This window comes from Rutilus rutilus (genome assembly GCF_951802725.1).
Source record: "Rutilus rutilus genome assembly, chromosome: 18".
NCBI lineage: Eukaryota > Metazoa > Chordata > Actinopteri > Cypriniformes > Leuciscidae > Rutilus > Rutilus rutilus.
Window position 1 is genome coordinate 33,756,184 of NC_140231.1, and position 22,580 is coordinate 33,778,763.

At 37.2% G+C, this 22,580-nt stretch overlaps 1 protein-coding gene across 4 annotated transcripts in view; it reads right to left on the minus strand.

The window, feature by feature from the left end:
• Positions 1 to 1,053: 1,053 nt before the first annotated feature.
• wdr7 (WD repeat domain 7) overlaps positions 1,054 to 22,580 on the minus strand; it is a 116,204-nt gene continuing 94,677 nt past the window's right edge. For 3 of the 4 annotated variants that reach the window (XM_084387186.1, XM_084387187.1, XM_084387185.1), the window contains 7 exons: positions 20,215 to 20,401; positions 15,251 to 15,368; positions 14,252 to 14,404; positions 13,425 to 13,507; positions 11,297 to 11,396; positions 7,459 to 7,563; positions 2,176 to 3,244 (listed from right to left, as the gene is read on the minus strand). In XM_084387186.1, the coding sequence (XP_084243312.1) occupies positions 3,041 to 3,244; positions 7,459 to 7,563; positions 11,297 to 11,396; positions 13,425 to 13,507; positions 14,252 to 14,404; positions 15,251 to 15,368; positions 20,215 to 20,401 (950 nt within the window). In that variant the 3' untranslated portion in view covers positions 2,176 to 3,040. Of the gene's footprint in view, positions 3,245 to 7,458; positions 7,564 to 11,296; positions 11,397 to 13,424; positions 13,508 to 14,251; positions 14,405 to 15,250; positions 15,369 to 20,214; positions 20,402 to 22,580 lie in introns of all 4 variants that reach the window. The other variant, XM_084387188.1, reaches the window with a different exon arrangement.

Genomic DNA, 22,580 nt, shown 5'->3' on the forward strand with positions numbered 1-22,580 from the left:
GCCCTTCATCTGCATATCATGCAGGCTAGAATTGCGAAACATTATTGGGTAATTCTTATAATTGACATTTCTCTGGGCCAATCGGAATCTTAGCACTTTTTCTCTGGGCCAATCGGAATCTTAGCACTTGCGTCAGAATCTTGAAGCACACAGCGTCAACTGAGCTCGCCATTGGATGAGACGCCTGGCTACCACGCGAGTCTGATGGAAACTCATAAAAGGAAGGAATCTTATGTTAAATTCGAGGTAAGTCAAGCTTTTTGGAGCAAAAACTGTGCTCGCGCTGGCCAGTGGAAAAGCGGTTAATGGGAGAATATGGTAGAAGAAGACTGTACATTCGCGGGATGGACGTATGTGCATTACTCTGTTCTTTGTTTTCTTTCTAACCAGAGAGCAGTCTGTTTTCTTTCGTTTTGAATTGTTCTGTTTAAAAGTAGACATGTCTGACTGTGAGGCAAGTAGGCGCTTAGTTTCGGTTCATTTATGAGACGAGCTCCAGGTTCACGCGCCGGCGCCTCCGTGTCCTGATTATCTCTTGTCTACTGTATTTACTTCTTATTTATTAAATCCAGCCAATTGGTTGATGAAACATTGATTAAAATTAAGAGAAAATTAATACAAAACAAAATTCACTTTAAAGAAAGGCTTGTGCCTTTGGGTACCGGTGGGTAGTATTAGGCCTACTTTTGGTTTGCTTAGTGTAATTCACAGAATTACTAAAAAATATTTTGCTACCTAAAAGTTAAAGATTTTTTGTGTCACGCATGCATGCATGTCTACTTCCCTCATATTAAATATAAAACGCATGTGTGTAGACTGATATTTTTCTAATGTCTGGACTCCTTTATTAAGGGAGTAGCCTATATGGATATATAAACAGACGTTTCAATATATTGGTATTAAATGCATTTTCTGAGAATTTATATTTCAAGTTTTTACTGCAAATGTCACGTCCATAACGCTGGAATTGCCCAATTTTAGTGTCGCAGATTGACACAGATATGCGTTTAGTGTTGCTCATGCATTTGTGTGAATGAAACAAACACAAACTGATGATTCTCACATTTACATTTATTAACACAATTACATAAGATTTTTTATCCAGTAACAGCATTAAAGCACAGCCTGATATAGTGAATGTTGAACAATTATTCCACACACACACGCACGCACGCACGCACACACACGCACCTGTGGGTTTGAAGGTCTGGAACTACAAGTCTTGAGCGTTTCACATCTATAATCTATAGATAAAGCATTTTTATTTATTACCATTTACACAACGAGCCGCATCAAAGTCGCCCGTGACGGATCCGTGCAACACGGAAAGCGTGAACATCATACAGCAGCGAGAGAGAGGAAATAACTAATATATGCAGGGAGAAAATCAATCATCCTATGATTAGAATTTTGCGTCAGTTCACGGAAAGTTCAAGGACTTTTCCATTAGTCTAAACAGACACACAAGTCACATCATAGAAACAATCTCACACACACACTTGATAGACACACACAGTCAGTCACTCACACACACACACACACACACTCTCTTTCACAAACGAGACAGACCTTCATAATGCAGATGTTATTCTGAAATCAGAAATCTTTAAAAACTTTCTTTCGACTGGATTCTCAATAACTCATGTTTCAGGATAGCAATACACTATTGTTTCTCTGACGGAGGCATCAAGGGGAAAGTGTCTTTTATTTTCTCTCTCAGACTCAACTGTAGCCTGTTTTAGGACCATTAAGATTTAATTGCATATTCACACAATTAATCATTAAATTTTTTTGTACTTTGATTATGATTATTTTGGACAAAATCACATTAAAATTGATGCTGTTTTTAATTCAGTATAATTCATTTAATTTATTTTTTAAATGTTTTATCACCACATTACAGTATGAGAATGACTTTTATTTTACAGTGATGAGAATTTGAGCCCAGAAATATGTTTGGTCTGAAGCTAAAAGTCTTTTAATCTATAGATACACATTTTTATTTATTTCCATTTACACAACAATTCGAGCCAAATAGAGGAAAAAGAGGAAATAAAAATAAATTATATTACACATATATTTATGCTGTTTAATTCAGAATAATTAATTGTATTTATTTATTTGAAGGTTTATTGATGCATTGCAGTTTAAGAATGACATTTCTAATGAGAATTTGAGCCTGGAAATGTGTTTAATTGTCATGAAAAAAATGCAAAAAACCTTAATAGTCCTAAAATAGTTCTTTACACAAATATATATTGCTTCTGATTTGGGGATGTAATACCAAATATATTCAGCAAACAGTGTTTTCTTGAAATTCTGTTGCAGATGTACATCTTTTACACTGAAGTCGTCTGTATAACACATTCCTCTATCTCTCGCTCTGTGGATTACAGCATCGGCGTGCAGCGTGGGAAAGAAGCGAACACGACTGATGTTTTTACACGTGTGTTTCACACTAACCAGCGACTCACACAAACACAAACAGACAAAAGCAAACCGAAACATTTCACAACTACACCACGAGCTCAAATAAAAACCATTCCTGAAAATAATTCCTATGATACACGATATCACGATATGATTCTAGTCATTCAGTGCGAATGATGATTCTTTGATTATAAATAATGTAATTTCTCAGAGTCGTTTCAGGAAGGGATCTTAAGACAATAACAAGTAAAAAGGACCGTGAGTAAAATGTATGTCTGAGTGTGTTTGTATTTATTTATAAATCTGCACGTTTGCATGCAGCTGGAATGATGGAATAGACTCTGTGAATCAAGTGAGTGATTTTGAGTGAATCAAACAAGACAAAAAAAAATATCAGCCTGTCCGACCAAAACCTCGCTTGACCTTCAAGCGCAAAAACACACGTAAACGCACGTCTAAGTGACCTGCAGTCCTTTATCATCTCCATAAATAGTCAAAAAAAGAGGGAAATTACAAACACTATAAATAAAAAGAGGAATGAAACGGGTGTGGAGAGTGTAAACTGGATATTGTTGCCCACTGGACACTAGGAAACGCGACCCTTGACCCCTCAGACCATGAAGCGATGCTCCTTGCCGTCGTGGGCCATGAGGATGACGTTGCGGTTGGAGGTCCAGATGAGCCGGGCGAGTTTGAGGGCGTTCTGGGATCCGGGCGACGCCGGCTGGACCGGGGGAACCTGATAGGTTTTGATGCATCGGAGCTGAGGAGCAGAATTCAACATCCCGATGCTCCCTAACAGAGACGTGTTCATCTGAAACACACACACAGAGAGAGAGAGAGAGAGAGAGAGAGAGAGAGAGAGAGAGAGAGAGAAGTGTGTTAAGCCGGGTGCACACCGTGCAATTTATAATAGTCCTTTACGATTGTTGCTTGTCAGACTGTACGAACATGATCATTGCTGTAAGCATTGTCACACTGTAACACCGTGTCCCAACCAGATGCGATGCGATAAGATTCATTTACATTTAGTCATTTAGCAGACGCTTTTGCCCAAAGCGACTTACAAGAGGCAAAAACGTGAAGAGGCAAAAACAACGCAAGAAGTCAAAATACGAAGTTGTTCAGAGTAGCATAAGTCCGATAAGGGAGGATTAAAGGAAAAGGAAAGAATTTTTTTTATATTTTTTTATTATTATTATTCCAGAATTATTAAGATTCCAGCGACAAATAATTTGTCTGTCCACACTAGACGTGACACGACTGCGAGACGCATCAAAATCAATCAAAACCCACAGCCAATCAGAACAGCGTGTGGGCGGAGTCTCGCAGCAAGCGCACAGCATCAGAGAGTAACCTTGATGACACTCGCAAGAAAATGGACAATCAAATTCACAAATATTACACCATTTAAACATTATTCAAACACATCGGCTACTGAGTCACTAAAACACTCTTTGTCAAAGAATACACTTGTTTGTTCACAGTTTGAACGTTCTTGTTTCCATTTGTTTCATTTCAAGATCTGAGGTGAATTATCCATTGTTGCTTTTACAGCTACACAGCTGGAGCACTAAATGACATTCAGAGTCACATGACATGCTTTTAACATTAAATAAAGCACATAAATAGTGCCTGAGATTATCATCGCCACACTTGTGTTTGTTGTTCCAGCGCGACGTCACAGAAAAATAGTAACCGTTTCTTAAATAGACTCGTCGCGTGTCGCCGTCACGGCTGGATAGGACACACACTCTGATTAACATGAAAAAGAGCCATTTTATCGCGCGTCACGTGTAGTTAGGACACGGTGTAAGATCTCAGTTATCATTAATGTCAGACTGTACGACAAAAAACTGATGCACGGAAGAAAACTTGTCCGGAGTTTTACATCAATCAATGATACGTTCGGTGACGGTGAGCTTCATTACACGCGGGATTGAAATGGCGGCTACAAAGACATCTCTAACGTTTATTTTGGTCACGGTCACAAGACAATTTGACGGTGGTCGTAGTAGAATCACTGCAGGACAGAGTCAAATCTTCTGACACTGCCAGAATTTCGTTTGAGGTCAAATTTGACCTTACATGGTCATTAATTGGCTGTCGGTGAACATCAAACTAACGATCAAAGAATTCAGATTTTAGCCAAGGATCAGAGGAATCTTTCAGGATATGCAAAATTTGTCTCAGACGGCCAAATAGCGGCCAAAATCGCACAATGTGCACCGGCTTTATTCAGTGTTTGAGAGGCCAGGACTCTCACACACTCACTGCTGTGATCGGGTTTACTGGATGGACATTGTGCTTCATTCAGAATTGATCTGAAAATGGCTTTTATATTTCATATCGGTTCCTGGATTTGAAAACTGGGAAAAGGTTGCAAACCTTGAATTCAGGTTAGATATTCAGATAGATAGATAGATGGATAGGTAGATAGATAGATAGATAGATAGACAGAAAGATAGATAGACAGATATATGGATGGACAGAAAGATAGATAGACAGATATATGGATGGACAGATAGATAGATAGATAGACAGATAGATGGATGGACAGATAGATGGATGGACAGCTAGATAGATAGACAGATGGATGGACAGATAGATAGACAGACAGATAGATAGATAGACAGAAAGATAGATAGACAGATATATGGATGGACAGAAAGATAGATAGACAGATATATGGATGGACAGATAGATAGATAGACAGATAGATAGATGGACAGATAGATAGATACACTCACCTAAAGGATTATTAGGAACACCATACTAATACTGTGTTTGACCCCCTTTCGCCTTCAGAACTGCCTTAATTTCTACGTGGCATTGATTCAACCAGGTGCTGAAAGCATTCTTTAGAAATGTTGGCCCATATTGATAGGATAGCATCTTGCAGTTGATGGAGATTTGTGGGATGCACATCCAGGGCACGAAGCTCCCGTTCCGCCACATCCCAAAGATGCTCTACTGGGTTGAGATCTGGTGACTGTGGGGGCCATTTTAGTACAGTGAACTCATTGTCATGTTCAAGAAACCAATTTGAAATGATTCGAGCTTTGTGACATGGTGCATTATCCTGCTGGAAGTAGCCATCAGAGGATGGGTACATGATGGTCATAAAGGGATGGACATGGTCAGAATCAATGCTCAGGTAGGCCGTGGCATTTAAACGATGCCCAATTGGCACTAAGGGGCCTAAAGTGTGCCAAGAAAACATCCCCCACACCATTACACCACCACCACCAGCCTGCACAGTGGTAACAAGGCATGATGGATCCATGTTCTCATTCTGTTTACGCCAAATTCTGACTCTACCATCTGAATGTCTCAACAGAAATCGAGACTCATCAGACCAGGCAACATTTTTCCAGTCTTCAACTGTCCAATTTTGGTGAGCTCGTGCAAATTGTAGCATCTTTTTCCTATTTGTAGTGGAGATGAGTGGTACCCGGTGGGGTCTTCTGCTGTTGTAGCCCATCCGCCTCAAGGTTGTGCGTGTTGTGGCTTCACAAATGCTTTGCTGCATACCTCGGTTGTAACGAGTGGTTATTTCAGTCAAAGTTGCTCTTCTATCAGCTTGAATCAGTCGGCCCATTCTCCTCTGACCTCTAGCATCAACAAGGCATTTTCGCCCACAGGACTGCCGCATACTGGATGTTTTTCCCTTTTCACACCATTCTTTGTAAACCCTAGAAATGGTTGTGCGTGAAAATCCCAGTAACTGAGCAGATTGTGAAATACTCAGACCGGCCCGTCTGGCACCAACAACCATGCGACGCTCAAAATTGCTTAAATCACCTTTCTTTCCCATTCTGACATTCAGTTTGGAGTTCAGGAGATTGTCTTGACCAGGACCACACCCCTAAATGCATTGAAGCAACTGCCATGTGATTGGTCGATTAGATAATTTCATTAATGAGAAATTGAACAGGTGTTCCTAATAATCCTTTAGGTGAGTGTAGATAGAGACAGATAGACAGATGGATGGACCGATAGATAGACAGATAGATGGATGGACAGATAGATAGATAGACAGATGGATGGACAGATGGATGGACAGATAGATAGACAGATAGATAGACAGATAGACAGATGGATAGACAGATAGATAGACAGATAGATGGATGGACAGCTAGATAGATAGACAGATAGATGGATGGACAGATAGATAGATAGACAGATAGATGGATGGACAGATAGATAGATGGACAGATAGATGGTTGGTAGATACATATATTTGTATTTACATTTATATCACTGCTTTGGAATGAAATTCAACTTGAATTGAGAGAGAGAGAGAGAGAGAGAGAGAGAGAGAGAGATGCCAGTAACACATGAGACTGCAAAAAACAGAGAAATCTGAACAAATATGACAAATCTGAACATGAGATGATACCATGTAAGATAAGTGAAACACACACATACACAGGAAGATATAGAGTTCCCACACACTGAGTCAGTCAGTCTACAAACCCTCAAAAAACATGACACACACACACACACACACACACACACACACACACACACACACACACACACACACACACACACACACGTGTTCCTGTAGTGCTCCAGAGAGGGGTAGGGCTTCAGTGGTGTCAGACGGCCGGTCGCCCTCATCCCAGCCTGGGCAACGAGAGGACGCCTGAGGACCCTGAGGACTCCAGTGTTCATTAGCACACACACACACACACACACCATTCAGACCGCCTGGTTTACCCTTACAGTAATGATACCATTAGCCTGGAAGACATTCTTACACACACACACACACACACACACAGGAAGAGAAGACGACTCGACAGTGTTTCTGAAAGACCTGCTCAGGACAGGCGCTCACGAGAGAGTCTAAATACACACATCAAGCAGACTACTCATAGTTCATTCTTGACTAAATTATTATATATTTAACTCTTTCCCTGATATTCATGGAATTTTTCAGCAATCTGCATGAATAGATTCAAAGACTGCATGAATAAAATGACTTCTTCAAGTCAGGGGTCAGAGGTCAGGGGTGTTTACCTGCCAGAATGAGATGTGGCTGTCAGCGTTGGAGTAAGTGGCCAGGTAACGTCCGTCCGGGGCGAAGGAAACCGCTGTTATTGGTCCTTTATGCCCGTGAATATGCTGTGGAAATAAAGGCACAGGTTTACATGTTATTGCAATTTCTATAGTTAAGTGTTCATTAAAATAGCATAATTGTTTACTTATTTTAATGGGCAATTATTTTCCTGATAATAGCATTATAAAATATTATAATATTATATTAATATTATGATGTTTTTGAAAATATAGATTTCATATAAAAAAAATATATATAAAAAAAATTCATAACAATAAACTTTTTTTTAAGTTCACTTTTACATTTTTTTCACGTTTAAGTTTTTAAACTTTTTTTCACTTCAGCAATAATCCACCAAGTGTCGCCTTTGAAAAAGAGATCAAACTTCAGTCTGTGCTCTAAAGCATTCAAGATTTACCACAGTTTAAATTGGAAATGTAATTTTCAGGTCTATGCTCAAAACGGGAATAAATGGATTATAAATACTGCGTAAATATAATGTAGTACCATAAAATCCCCTAAAAATACAAAATATTAAATAAAAACATTATCCAGCTAAAATGTGACCCTGGACCACAAAACCAGTCACATGGGTCAATGTTTTGAAATTGAGATTTATACATCATCTGAAAGCTGTATAAATAAGCTAGTTAGGATAGGACAATATCTGTCCGAGATTGAAACAATTTGAAAATCTGAGGGTGCAAAAAAAAAAATCTAAACATTGAGTAAATCTCCTTTAAAGTTGTTCATTTATGTTCACGAATATGCTGCATTCACTCACAAAAATAAATGTTTTATATATTTACGGTTGGAAATTTACAAAATATCTTCATGGAACATGATCTTTACTTAATATCCCAATGATTTTTGGCATAAAAGAAAAATGGATAATTTTGACCCATAATCAAATTGGGTCCATAATTAGTCACTTTTGTCCGCCAAGCGAAGAGCACCAGAGGGTTAACATGTTTTCGTGACTAAATTCAGACGGTTTTCAGATGAACACGTTCCTCAACAGCAGAGCATCATCTGCTCACAGACGTCTGTGTAATCACCAGTGAATGTGTTGACGTGCTGAAATGAGCATCAGCTCATCATGTGGGAATGACAAACAGACGCTGTGACAATAATCCATCGCTGTCACGAGAAACGGCCTCATAATGGAGCGATTGGATTAAAGACACATGCGGCTTTATGAGAGCTCAAAACTAAAGTAATCTCTTACAATTAAAGATGAAACGCAATGAAGACCGCGTCACCTGACCCGCGCGTGTAATGAAAATCTGACGGCAGAGATATTGGCCTGTCAAAATCACGACGCTTCATCCAAAACTCCTCCAGACGGCAAAACACACATTCAAGAGTGTTTCTCTTCATAGAAATAAACTAGAGAATTTATGACTTTCTTGCGTGTGCTTTAAAACCCATAAAGACAATATCACACACAGCTGGATAATACAGATACTGGAATAAAGAGACATTATCCTAATTTATTTGATATTTAATGTTAACAAGTCAATCTATTTGATAAGTTATGAAAAATACATTTTTATCCTGACAATTATTTCATTCACAGCCGTTCAAGTTTTGGTTCGGGAAGACTTTAAATGTTTTTTAAATAAGTCTCTTCTGCTCACCAAGGCTGTTTATTTGATTAAAAATACAAAATATACAGTAAAAATTGTGAAATATTGTTTTCTATGTGATTATATAGTAAAGTGTAATTTATTCCTGTGATCAAAGCTGAATTATCAGCATCATTACTCCAGTCTTCAGTGTCACATGATCCTTCACAAATCACTCTAATATGATGATCATTAACATTTATGATTATCATCAGTGTTGAAAACAGTTGCGTACAATTTGTTTTTTCAGGATTCAGTATTTATCTGAAATTGAATCTTTTGTAACATTATAAATGTCTTTACTGTCACTTTTGATCAGTTTAACTCATCCTTGATGAATAAAAGTATTGATTTATTTTATTTATTTCCCCCCAAAAATTAAAAGAAAATTCTTACTGACCCCAAACTTTTGAACGGTAATTTATAATGTTACAAACACTTCGATTTCAGATAAATGCTGTTCTTTTGAACTTTCCATTCATCAAAGAATCCTGAAATAAAAATGTAAATAACTGTTTTCAACACTGATAATAATCATAAATGTTAATGAGCATCAAATCATCATATTATACTGATTTGTGAAGGATCATGTGACACTGAAGACTGGAGTAATGATGCTGATAATTCAGCTTTGATCACAGGAATAAATTACACTTTACTATACATTCACATAGAAAACAGATATTTTAAATCGTAAAAATATTTCAAAATTGTTACTGTATTTTTTGTATTTTTGATCAAGTAAACGCAGCCACGGCGAGCAGAAGAGACTTATTTTAAAAACATAAAAAATCTTTCAGATCCAAAACTTTTGACTGGAAGTGTTAGTCAGGCTTTATGGTGTTAAGACCGAAATGATCTACAAAACAAAGTCTGAAAGGTTCAGGCTGAATTAATTGCTGATGTCACTTCCTGTTTAAGTGGGCGAACCAGAATAAGCTGCGATGTGAACCAGACTATATGATGAGTGTGTGTGTATGAACAGTGTATCGACCAACGCAACAGAACAATCGTGCAGGAGAGGCTGATGGGAAAATGTGCTGCATCAGGAGATTCGGACAAAACACACACACACACACACACACACACACACACACACACACACACACACACACACACACACACACTGTGTTTAATTAGTAAATGCAGCAGACGTCTGTAGTCCGGCTGTCCACTTCACAGATCAAAGAGAGGACAGATGGTGTGCAGAGTGACCGGACGGACACACACACACACACACACACACACACACACACACACACACACACTCACACTCACACATTTTATATACTTTAAAATTTCTTTAGGAATCAAATTTTTTCACACACATACTCACACACTCACTCACTCACTCTCTCTCTCACATACACACACTAACTCACAAACACACTCTCACATACACACACTCACTTGTTCACTCTCTCACTCAAACATGCACACACACTGGAGGACGTAACTGTCTTCAGATCAGTGTTTGTGTTTCAGATTCTGATGAAGAACATGTGATCAGTGATGGTCATGTTGAGGGCATTATGGGATGCGCATATGATCTGATCGCTGGATTCCCCAGACGACGATTTCAGAGAGATTTGATCTTCACAACTGTAAACAGCCTAAAATCAATCCTTCAATCAATTCAGCTGTGAGGCCCAATCTAACTGTCTCAAACACACACACACACACACACTACCAATGTGAGAGTGAGTCGGTGTCTGTGTGAGTGTGTGTTTGTTTGTGTGAGTGTGTATATAAGTGTGGGAGAGAGTGTGAATGTGAGTATGTGTGAATGTGAGCATGTGTGTGTATCAGTGTGTGTGAGTATGTATAAGTCTGTGTGTGTGAGTATGTGTAAGACTGTGTGTGTAAGTCTGTGTGTGTAAGTGGGCGCAGAGGTCTGTCTTATCAACTCAACCCAGAGTCAGTGTGTTTCTCTGACAGTATGACTGACACACACACACACACACACACACACAAGAGCTCAGACTCATCATGTGACCCCAGCTGTGACATCACGGTCACCTGGACCGGGTCGATCACACAATCTCCAGCTCTGCAGGGCAGCGTTTCCCATCATGCACCTCTGCTTGCTTACACCTGCCCTCTGCCCTACACCTGCACTCCAGGTCAACACACTCAACACACACATCCCGCCGCACACACACACACTCACCTGGCATTTCCCAGTGCGAACATCATAAAGGGCCACTGAACCCTGCCGGGCGCCGACAGCGATGCGATAACTGCGATCGCAATACGCCACCATATAAAACCTGCGGAGAGAGAGAGAGATGGAGAATATCTCACTGCATACTAACACACTTCAGCACACTAACACACGGACGCATGATGCTTCATGTGCACACTTCATGCGCTCCACTTGACCATCCAAATCCAGTGCGGTAAATCAACCTCCATATTAATCTTTCTTGGCCATTATTATTATTTTGTGTTTATTTAAAAAAATTTTTTTTTTAAATTGAGTACTTTTAATTTTTCCTACAAAATTAATTTAAATGATTTAAATTAACTTATGTTTCTACCAAATTAATTTCTAAATTATTTTAAATATTTTTTTTTACAAAATTAATTTCTAAATCATTTTAAATAACATTATTTTCCCCACAAAATTAATTTCTAAATCATTTAAAAAATATATTTTTTTCTACAAAATTAATTTGTAAATCATTTTGAATAAATCTTTAATTTCTCTACAAAATATATTTACAAATAATGTAAATTACCTTAACTTAATTTTCTACAAAATGGAATTTATAAATAATTTTAAATAATTTATTTTTCAACTAAATGAATTTATATATTTTTTTAAATAATGAATTTTTCTGTTATAAAAATCCCAAACAATTTATTTCTGAAGTAATTGAATGGCATGCTAAATTAGTATTTGTATTTTTTCACAAAGTTGTGTAATTTTAATTTACAATTTAATTTTGTATTATAACTTTTTTTGTCATATAAAATACATGTAAAGTGATTTATTACTTTTAAAATATAAAGTAATTATAACGTAATTTATTTCTGAGATAACTGAGTAGCATGCTAAATTAGTACATTAGAATACTAATGTTTGAAAAGTTAATGTTGCATACTTATACATTATAACGGTAGTAAGCAAATTAGGCTCAGCCTATATAAGGATTTAATCCATCAAATATGCATCAATCGCTGTCACCTGAGGTCTGACCTCTGACCCTGTAAAATCAATGAGCTGCTTGTTTGATCCTCTCATCAGTTTCAGAAGTATATCAGTGTCCAATTAATAAAACACCACAAACGTCACGGTACTAATTACTGAGTTACAGAGTTAACTTTAATTCCTCAATCTGGACATTAACTGTAATATGCATTGCTTTACTCATTCATTTCTATAATCTATAATTCTATAATGATGTTGAATTTTAAGTTTTAAACAAACAGGTAATCAAACAAAGGATTATAAATAAAATATAATCTAATATGAATATAAATTATAAATACATATATATATTAGATGAAAAACATGAAAAACTAAATTAAAATGAGAAATGTTGCCTTGGCAATTACTACAATGGAAATAAGTTTGTTTAAACTTGAAATAAACTTCAAGCAAAACTAAAACCAAAAAAATTACTAAATAAATAATTTAAAAAAAACCCCAAAAAACCTATTAAACAAAACTGACAAAATAAATGTGGCTAAAATTTAAAACTAAAAACTTAAACTATATAGTTTTAAGCTTAAACTTTAAATAAATTACTAACTTATAATAACTTACAACCAAAACTTAAAATATTTGAACTTTATCGAAATATTTAAAAACAAAAAAAAACCTAATAAAAATGACAAAAGAAACTTAACAAAAATGTATAAATATTAGATGAAAAACTAAATGAAAATGAGAAATGTTGCTTTGGCAATTACTACAACTGAAATAAGTTTGTTTAAACTTGAAATAAAGTAATTGGTAAAATGACTAACTTCAAGCTAAAACAAAAAAAAAGCTTTTAAAAATATTGACAAAACTGTCAAAATAAATGTTACTAAAATTAAAAATTCACTGAAACTATATAGTTTTAAGCTTAAACTTGAAAAAAATTAAGTACTAAAATTACCAACTTATAATAAATTACAACTATTTAGAATTATAAAAAAAACAAATAATTATAATGACAAAAGAAATGTAACAAAAAATTTAAACAACTAAAACTATAAAAATAAAAGCTAATTGAAAACCTGTAAAAGTATGTGAGTAACGCTGTAATAGCAGTAGCTAATACTAATGTGGTGTTTAATGCACTGACCTGCAGACGGTCGGGAAACACTCCGACAAGCCTTTCTTCTTCACCAGAGACCCTTCAATACAGTACATGATGATGTCCATCACCTGCAGGACACAAGCGGCTCACACTCACTGTGATTGGACGACACACTGGAGTCACATGACTTCAGCTGGGCTTGTGCTGTGTGTCACTTTATCACTCCACTAAAGCATAAACATACCATAATATGTTTGCATATTCTGAGGAAACATGCTAAGATCTCTGGAAAACACTTCTACAGACAGTTATTCTACTCTGAAATGTGCGTTTCCAGGCTGGAATGTCTGTTATTGTTTAGGTCTGTGATACTGCACGTTGACAATTTTCATTGTCCACTGCGCTCGTTCCTGTTGTGTGTTTTCACTAAATCACTAAAACTACAGGATCATTTTATATAGCAAAATATCTGGGCGTTCACTGATCGCCCCGGTCGCACTCACTCACTACTATATGTTTGCTCTAAAACGCAAATGTGAGTGAATTCTGTCATGTTTGCAGGACTGTGATATGAAGAGTGTGTGAAGTAACATTTTACCAACTGTGTGAAAGTGAAAAGCACATAACAGTCACAATACCGCTATAAACATGAAGATCTATTGGTACAACATGCATCACATGACTAAACTTACGTCATCGTTCTTAAATACCTCCCTTTGCAGTCCACACTATAACTGTGTTTTCAGATGTATCCCCTTTGGAGAGCGTTTTCATTGATAAAATCGCGTCTCATGACGGGAGGCCGAAACGCAGAGAAAAAGATGTGTTTTCAGACGACACCGCGTGAGTGTGTTCAGGGTTGTTACACTGACCTCCACCAGCAGGTCCACCACATCTGACGGCATCTTCTCGATCAGGATCTCAATGACTCGCAGGATTTCGGTTTTGGCCCGAGCGAGAGTCGTGGTGTGAACGTTCTGCTGAGACTGAGAGCCCTGGGACTGCATCGCTGTGTGTCTGTGAACCTACACACACACACACACACGGTTTTTATACTGTACAAACTGTTTATTCTCTCCCCTTACACTAACCAGATCCCTAAACCTCTCCATCACACACACACACACACACACACACACACACACACACACACACACACACTAACCAGACCCCTAAACCTACACACACACGGTTTTTATACTGTACAAACTGTATATTCTCTCCCCTTACACTAACCCAACACTAACCAGACCCCTAAATCTACACATACTAACCCGACCCCTAAACATACCCATCACACACACACACACACACAACTCTCAAAAACACACACATGCAAACACACTCGAACTCACTCTCAAACTCGCACACACTAACAACAAACACACACACTCTATCTCTCACACACTCTCTCACACACACACACACACACACACACTTAACTCGCCCCCTAAACCTACCCATCAACACTAACCAGACCCCTAAACCTACCCATCACACACACACACAACTCTCAAAAACACACACACACACGCAAACTCACTCGAACTCACTCTCAAACTCGCACACACTAACACACACACACTATCTCTCACACACTATCACACACTCACAACAAACACACACACAAACTAACACACACACACTATCTCTCACACACTCACACACACTCTTTCACACACACACAAACTAACACACACACACAAACTAATTTCGTTATACATGTTTATAATGACAATAAAGGTTATCTAAAGACACTCATCACTCACATACACTAACACACACACACACACACACACACACACACACACACACACACACACACACATACACACAATAAATGTAGAGATGAGTGTGTGTGATGAGGGTACCTCTCGTGCGATGGTGGTGATGAAGGCGGGCGGGCGGGCGGTGGCGATCAGAGAGAGAGCGTGACGGGCCGAGCGAGCAGAATCAGCAGCAGGACTCAGAGGGAGACCCATGGAGATGCTAAACACACACATATAGAGTCAGACCATTACACACACATTATAATGGAGTCACTCACACACATCACAGCACACACACACACACTCATCTACATCTGTAAGAGGCCCCATGTTAACAAATCACCCTGTGTGTGTGTGAATATGCATCAGGACACACAGAGCGACTCGCGCATGATGTGATCAAAGCGTGCGCTGAGACTTTAATGTTCTCGCTGACACGCGTGACTAAAACACACGACAGAGACGAAACCCTGCTGACCAGAGAGAGAGAGAGACAGAGACAGAGAGAGAGAGACAGAGAGAGAAAGAGAGAGAGAGAGAGAGAAAGAGATTCACAAAGCTTTTATTTACAAAAATTCATCTTGGTACAATGATATAGCCTCCAAAAAAACAACAACAACAATTTTTAAATGAATCAATAAAGTGTGAAAATGAATTCATCTTCAAAAATGGCACATATAGCATCATTACAGCTCCAAATATTTTCAAAAGAAAGCAGATCATCAATACTTTTATAATAATAAAAATCAATTAAGATTCTAGATTGTACCAAGTTAAAAAACAATACAACAATGTTTTGTATTACATCCTGTTAGATGCCCAAACAGCCCAAATAGATGGCCATTTCTGCTTGTCCCACCACAAAATTAAGCAGTTGACACGCAAACTTTTTTTTAGGACATATTTACATCCTAAAATGAAAAACTCTTGTGAGAATACCTCATTACATTTAAAAAAAATATCTTTTAAAACAGAAACCAGTGGGTCAAGTCTATAACAGTTTAAAAAAGCAAGAAAAATAGTTTCTCTGTCATCACAATAAGGACACTTATAGTGCTTTCAGGCTATACCAGAAGTAAAAGCAGTGACTGCAATAACACCATGAACAATTCTCCATAATTGTAAGTCTCCTGTTTTTTGGTCAATGGTGGTTTGTAAAAAACTCTCCATTCTGTTTTTTTGTCTTCATTTAATTAAAAAAACAGAGAGAGAGAGAGAGAGAGAGAGAGAGTGAACTAACCGGGTTAAATAAATGTTTTATTCATCATTTTATTATTTATCCATGATATATAAATATTAAATGTTATATTTATAAAAAAAAAAAAAAAACTTTTACTGATCTATGAATGTATAAAAAAAACTATTTATGCACATAAACGGTGAACATTTATACGGCAAGCATGTTTTTATTTAAATAAAAAGAATGACTTTGTGGTGAGGAAAAAAATGTCCGAAATCCTAAGAAAAATATTATTTTAAAATATTGGATTTTTTTTTTTTTTATAATAATAATATTATATATATATATATATAAAAAAATACAAATACTTATATACTTTATAGATGAAAACTACAGTAAAAATTATGAAATATTATTAGTTTAAATATCTGTTTTCTATGTGAATATACAGTAAAGTGTAATTTATTCCTGTGATCAAAGCTGAATGTTCAGCATCATTACTCCAGTCTTCAGTGTCACATGATCCTTCGCAAATCATTCTAATTTGATGATGTATTAATGCTGGAAACAGTTATGCTGCTTAATATTTTTTATAGAACCTGTGATACTTTTTACACACACACACACACACACACACACACACACACACACACACACACACACACACACACACACACACACACACACACACACACACACACATTATTACATGTGTATTATTATACATGTACAATAAAAGTTTGTGCTGAAGTAATGACACACACACACACACACGTCTCAGTTTAAAGAAGGGCATCGTGAGAAAGCGCTCAGATCTCTTCACTGAAAGGGGATTATTCCTGAAATCACGGTTTCCCGCACGGAAACTCAATCCAGCAAATGTGTCGATAAACGCTGTTCAAAGGCAGCGAGATTCCTTCTGTTTTAACTCCTCGCTCGTGAAAGTTCAGCTTAAATGTACTAAAGCTCCTCTTGACGTTCAGATTCTGCTTTGAAAGACACGGAGCGAAAGAACAAAGAAAGATTTATGCGCTCTTCGAGACTGAGCGACTTCTGTCTCGTTCACATGAGGAACGGACTCGCCAGATTCACCGTAGCTTTAGCACTGGTGATGCTTGTGATTCTGCAGCCGAGTAGATGAGTTAATGAAGGAGTCCGTAAAGCCGAGCGCTCTCGTTCGCCAATACCTGATCAATCGCTTTGATCTCGGCGTAAAATATGAGCCTCCAGGGAGAGAGAGAGAGAGAGATGGAGGGAATATGAGAGATCAGGAAGATACAGGCTCATCTCTTCCTGCTATCTTGTGTCGAGTGACAAATCACATCCATTTAAATCACATATATAAACATCAGATGAATAGTATACTAGATCGTTTACTTCTTGTCAACAAAAGTCAGGGAATGGAGGCCTTTGACCTTTAGTTGATCTATGACCTGAGGCGGTTACGGAGAATCTGGCTGCAGTTACGGATAAAAATCTGCATTTTCTATAAAATAAAATAAATCAATTCTGTGTAAAAAGATTATCATACTGTTGAAAGTCCGAAGGAGCAGATAAACACACTCTCACACACAAACACACACACACACTTAAATACACATTTAACTACATAAAATATAATTTATATACATTTATTTATACATAATATATGTATTCATGTGTGTGTTACTGCTGTCAAATCAATTAATCGTGATTAATTACATCTAAAATAAAATATATTATCTAAAATATAATATATCGCAAAAAAAAATAATATATATATATATATATAAAAAATAAAAATGATTTAAGTACATTGTCATATATATATTAAAATAATAAATAAAATATATATGTATATATGTGTATATATATTTATAAAACAAATATTACATACAATGCGTTACACACACACACACACATATATACTGTACACATACATATATGTATAATACATTTGAGTAAATGTAAATTAATATAAATTTATTTATTTTTAAATATATATTAAAATAAATATTTATTATACACTTAATATATATATATATATATATTGCATTATACATACTGCACACACACACACACACACACACACACACACACACACACACACACACACACACACAAAACAAATATTTCTTACTACAATCAACTGAACATTTGATAAGTTTAAAGCAGCTCCAGTACATTTCACACTAAGTTAATTTAGATGATATAGCGATTCATTAAGCCAGCAGATTTAATCTGTTGTCTCTGTTCTTCTAATTCAAACCCTCTTGATTATGACTGCACTTGTGTAGATTCCCTAAAATATTCACTTCATTACATTAATAAACATCAGCAGCTTTCAAATAATCTCCATAAGTGACACGTGCAGGAGACCGAGGCCGCTAAAGGGGAAGAGCGTCTCTCTCTCTCTCTCTCTCTCTCTGTCTCTCTCTCTCTCTCTCTCTCTCTCACACCAAAGGTCTTCCAGTGCTGCTAAATGGATTTGCCATTTAAAAAGCAGATAACGCTGCCCTGTTTCAGTCTGGGGGTCAAAGAAGAAACATCATCATCATCCAGTCCAAGAGAAATAACCAAGACGTTTATACGCGTCTCGCTTTTTTCTCGTCTGGGCCGCACGCTCACTTCTGGCCGTAATCACGACTGAAAAATGAGCGCCATTTCGCTCTAACGGCATTAGCACGCGCTACACGCAGACATATTTGTACTCATAATAAATTTTTTTAGGATCGGGTTTCGTCTTAACGAGGTGAGCACGGGCTGGGGGGGTTCAGGCTGGACGGTAACCTCGTTTGCGGGAGTTTCGGCGCGGAGGTTAAGGCCCAGACGAATGGGTTTCCTCTTACGCTTCGAGGTCTCCACCATCCTGAGGCCAAGACATCATTACATCATATTAATGGGCTCCAATCGGATTAAAGCCTGGCTCTCATCTGTCAAGGGGGAAAACAACCGTCCGATTCAGGACTGCGTTAAAGTCAATCATTGTATCCCTTAAAACTAATCTTTGATCACCAAAATGACATATTTTTAAACGTTTATTCCTTGAAAAATGCCTTTAAATATCTTGAATGAAACTCGACACCCGTTGCCTCATTTAGCATTCGCGGTGCTATGAATATTACAAAAGCTTTTCATTTCAACTTTCTATTCATCAAAGAATCCTGAAATTAAACTGTAAATAACTGTTTTCAACATTGATGATAATCATAAATGTTTATGAGAATCAAATCATCATATTATACTGATTTGTGAAGGATCATGTGACACTGAAGACTGGAGTAATGATGCTGAAAACTCAGCTTTGATCACAGGAATAAATTACACTTTACTGTATATTCACATAGAAAACAGCTGATTTACATTGTAATATTATTTCACAATTTTACTGTTTTTACTGTAATTTTGATCAAATTAATGCAGACTTATTTTAAAAACATTAAAAATCCTATAGATCAAAAACTTTTTAACTGTAGTGTACATTCTACTGTACAATAGTAATATATTTCTGTCATAATTTCTTCAGGTTAAACCAAACTTTTAATTTGGCGGGTTTTAGTGACGTGTGCTTGAGTGACCTGCGCCGCTCATTCACGCAGACCTCAGATTTCAGTAGCAGTCTTTTATCGCTTTAACACTCACAGACACTAGAGTCCATAACACAACTTGATTAATTTCATTACTTTTGATTTATTCATCCAAAAGTGCTAAATTCCATGACATTACGCATTATACAGTAAATTCTAGATTTTAGATAGAGGTTTCATTTATTTATTTTATTTTTCAGAAATTCTGTTTTGTCTATTTTAACTTTCTGGATTTATGATTTAATAAAAATGTATTGCTTTAATAAACATTTTTAGGGTCCTGAAAGCTCTACTGTACTGAGTGTTACTGTGAGTCTCACTTGGTCAGCTGTTTCTCAGCGTCGGCGCACAGCTCCAGCAAACCCATGAGAACCGCAGACACATCCATGTACGGCTCCCACACCGTGAACCCTCGGCCAATCAGATCGATCGCTGTGCGGCGGATGGTGCTGTGGGGGGGCAGTTTGGGACTGGGCGGCTGCAGGAGGAGAAACGTCAAGGCTTTACCTGCGAGGGAGACGGAAAGAAGGTTATTAATATCCATATTGACTGGAGACGTCTGCAGGTCATATTGATGCTCAGCTAATGCAGTCTCAGTCACGACACGCACCAACACATTCTCACACGCACACTGTGGCCTGAGGACACATTCATGTGTGTGTCGAAATTTGTCAGTATGATAAACAAATAAATAAAAATGTATACTTTTATTTAGCAAGGATGCATTAAATTGATCAAAAGTGACATTAAAGACATTTATGATGTTACAAAAGATTCTATTTCAAATAAATGCTGTTCTTTTGAACTTTCTATTCATCAAAGAATCCTGAAAAATAAAATTTATCAACTATTTTCAGCATTATAAATGTTTCTTGAGCATCAAATCATCATATGATAATGATTTGTGAAGGATCATGTGACACTGAAGACTGGAGTAATGATGCTGAAAACTCAGCTTTGATTACAGGAATAAATTACACTTTACTGTATATTCACATAGAGAACAGATGATTTACATTGGGATATTATTTCACATTTTACTGGATTTTTGATCAAATAAACGCAGCCTTTCAGAAACATTGAAAATCTCACTGACCCGAAACGCTGGTTTATATTGTATGGTGTTGAACGGTGTGTTTTGTGTGTCCATCAGTTGAGCTCTAATGAGGGGTTTGTTCACTCGGTCGCAGGCGTCTACAACAACCACACATGCCGTATCCATGGCAACTGTCAAAATGTGTGGGAGGGGGAGGGGGCAAAGGTCACCACAAGTGACCTGACACACACACACACACACACTAAAGCACCGTTCACACTGATAGCTATTAAAGCGCTGGAGGTTGTGATGTCACTGATGTTGCTAGTAGACGCTTCTACTCGCATCGCTGCTCATTTGCATAAAGTTAAACTATTCTTCCCTTTGAAAAAAGAGAAAGAGCCGTGATTGTGAGTTTTGCATGCAAACTCATTTAAACACATTTATCTTGTGTTTTGTGTAAGAGAGAGAGAGAACATACACTAAATCTGTCGCACATCAGCTGATCTGATCAATGTTTATGTTGTTTGTTATAGATCAACTGCTTAATAATCACAGACGATTATCTGGATTTATCTTCGCTGCTCTCGGGCCTCGGCAACAGGTCGCCGGGTAATTACCACAGCGCCGGAGAACAATGAGGTGAGGTAATTAATGCAGACAGATTCCAGCCAGAGCTTTCAGCAGATACTAACTTCATCTGTCTCTCTCTGTGTGTGTGTGTGTGTGTGTGTGTGTGTTCAGACGTGTGCTGGATTTCTTAAAGCGTTTCCGACTTCTGATTCACCTTTAAAGAAGTGTACGATTTTTATTCCCATAGAAACGGAGAGAAAAGTGAAACTATATACACCATTTTAGTTGTATTGCTGCTTTAAAGGAAAAATGTATTAGGGCTGTCAACATTAATGCGTTAACGCATGTGATTAATTCAAAATTCCTTAACACGTTAAAATAATTTATGTAGTAAACTGTAGTCAATAATTGTATCCCTTAAAACTCATCTTTGATCACCAAAATTACATATTTAAACCTTTTTTCCTTAAAAAACCCCAAAAAACTTCATGTCTTAAAATATCTTGAACCTCGACACCCTTGCCTCATTTAGTATGCGTGGTTCTATGAATATGCAAATGAGCCCCGCCTCCACTCACTCACTCAGAGATCCACTGGTTGACAATCACACGTTGATCTGATTGGTTACAAGGTAGTTTGTGACGTCAGAAACACCAGCGATTTCAAAACGTGTTTTTGAGACTGTCTTTGGTTCACTGCAGTTTTAAGGAGGAAATACTCAGCAATGCTGTCGACTTATGAATTTACACATGCTTTGTATACTAAAAGCGTATTAAAAACACCACATAGACATATAAACAACATCTACAATTGCGCAAGCACCTGTAAACCTGGTAGGCAGAAATTTCTATTCTGACCCTGTAACCTGATTCTGCTTTTCTGTTTGCGATCAGATCATTTTAAGCTGCTAAACTCCAGAAACGTTTCAGTCCAGTGATCCAGTATGCGAATTCATTCAAACAATCAGTCCAGAACAGCGCTAGTGTACAGAAAACCAGGCTGATTACATCATCAGAGATTGTAAAGAGAATAGAGACTCGCGTTGCGTTTCACTTTAAAACACGAGCTCTGTCATAT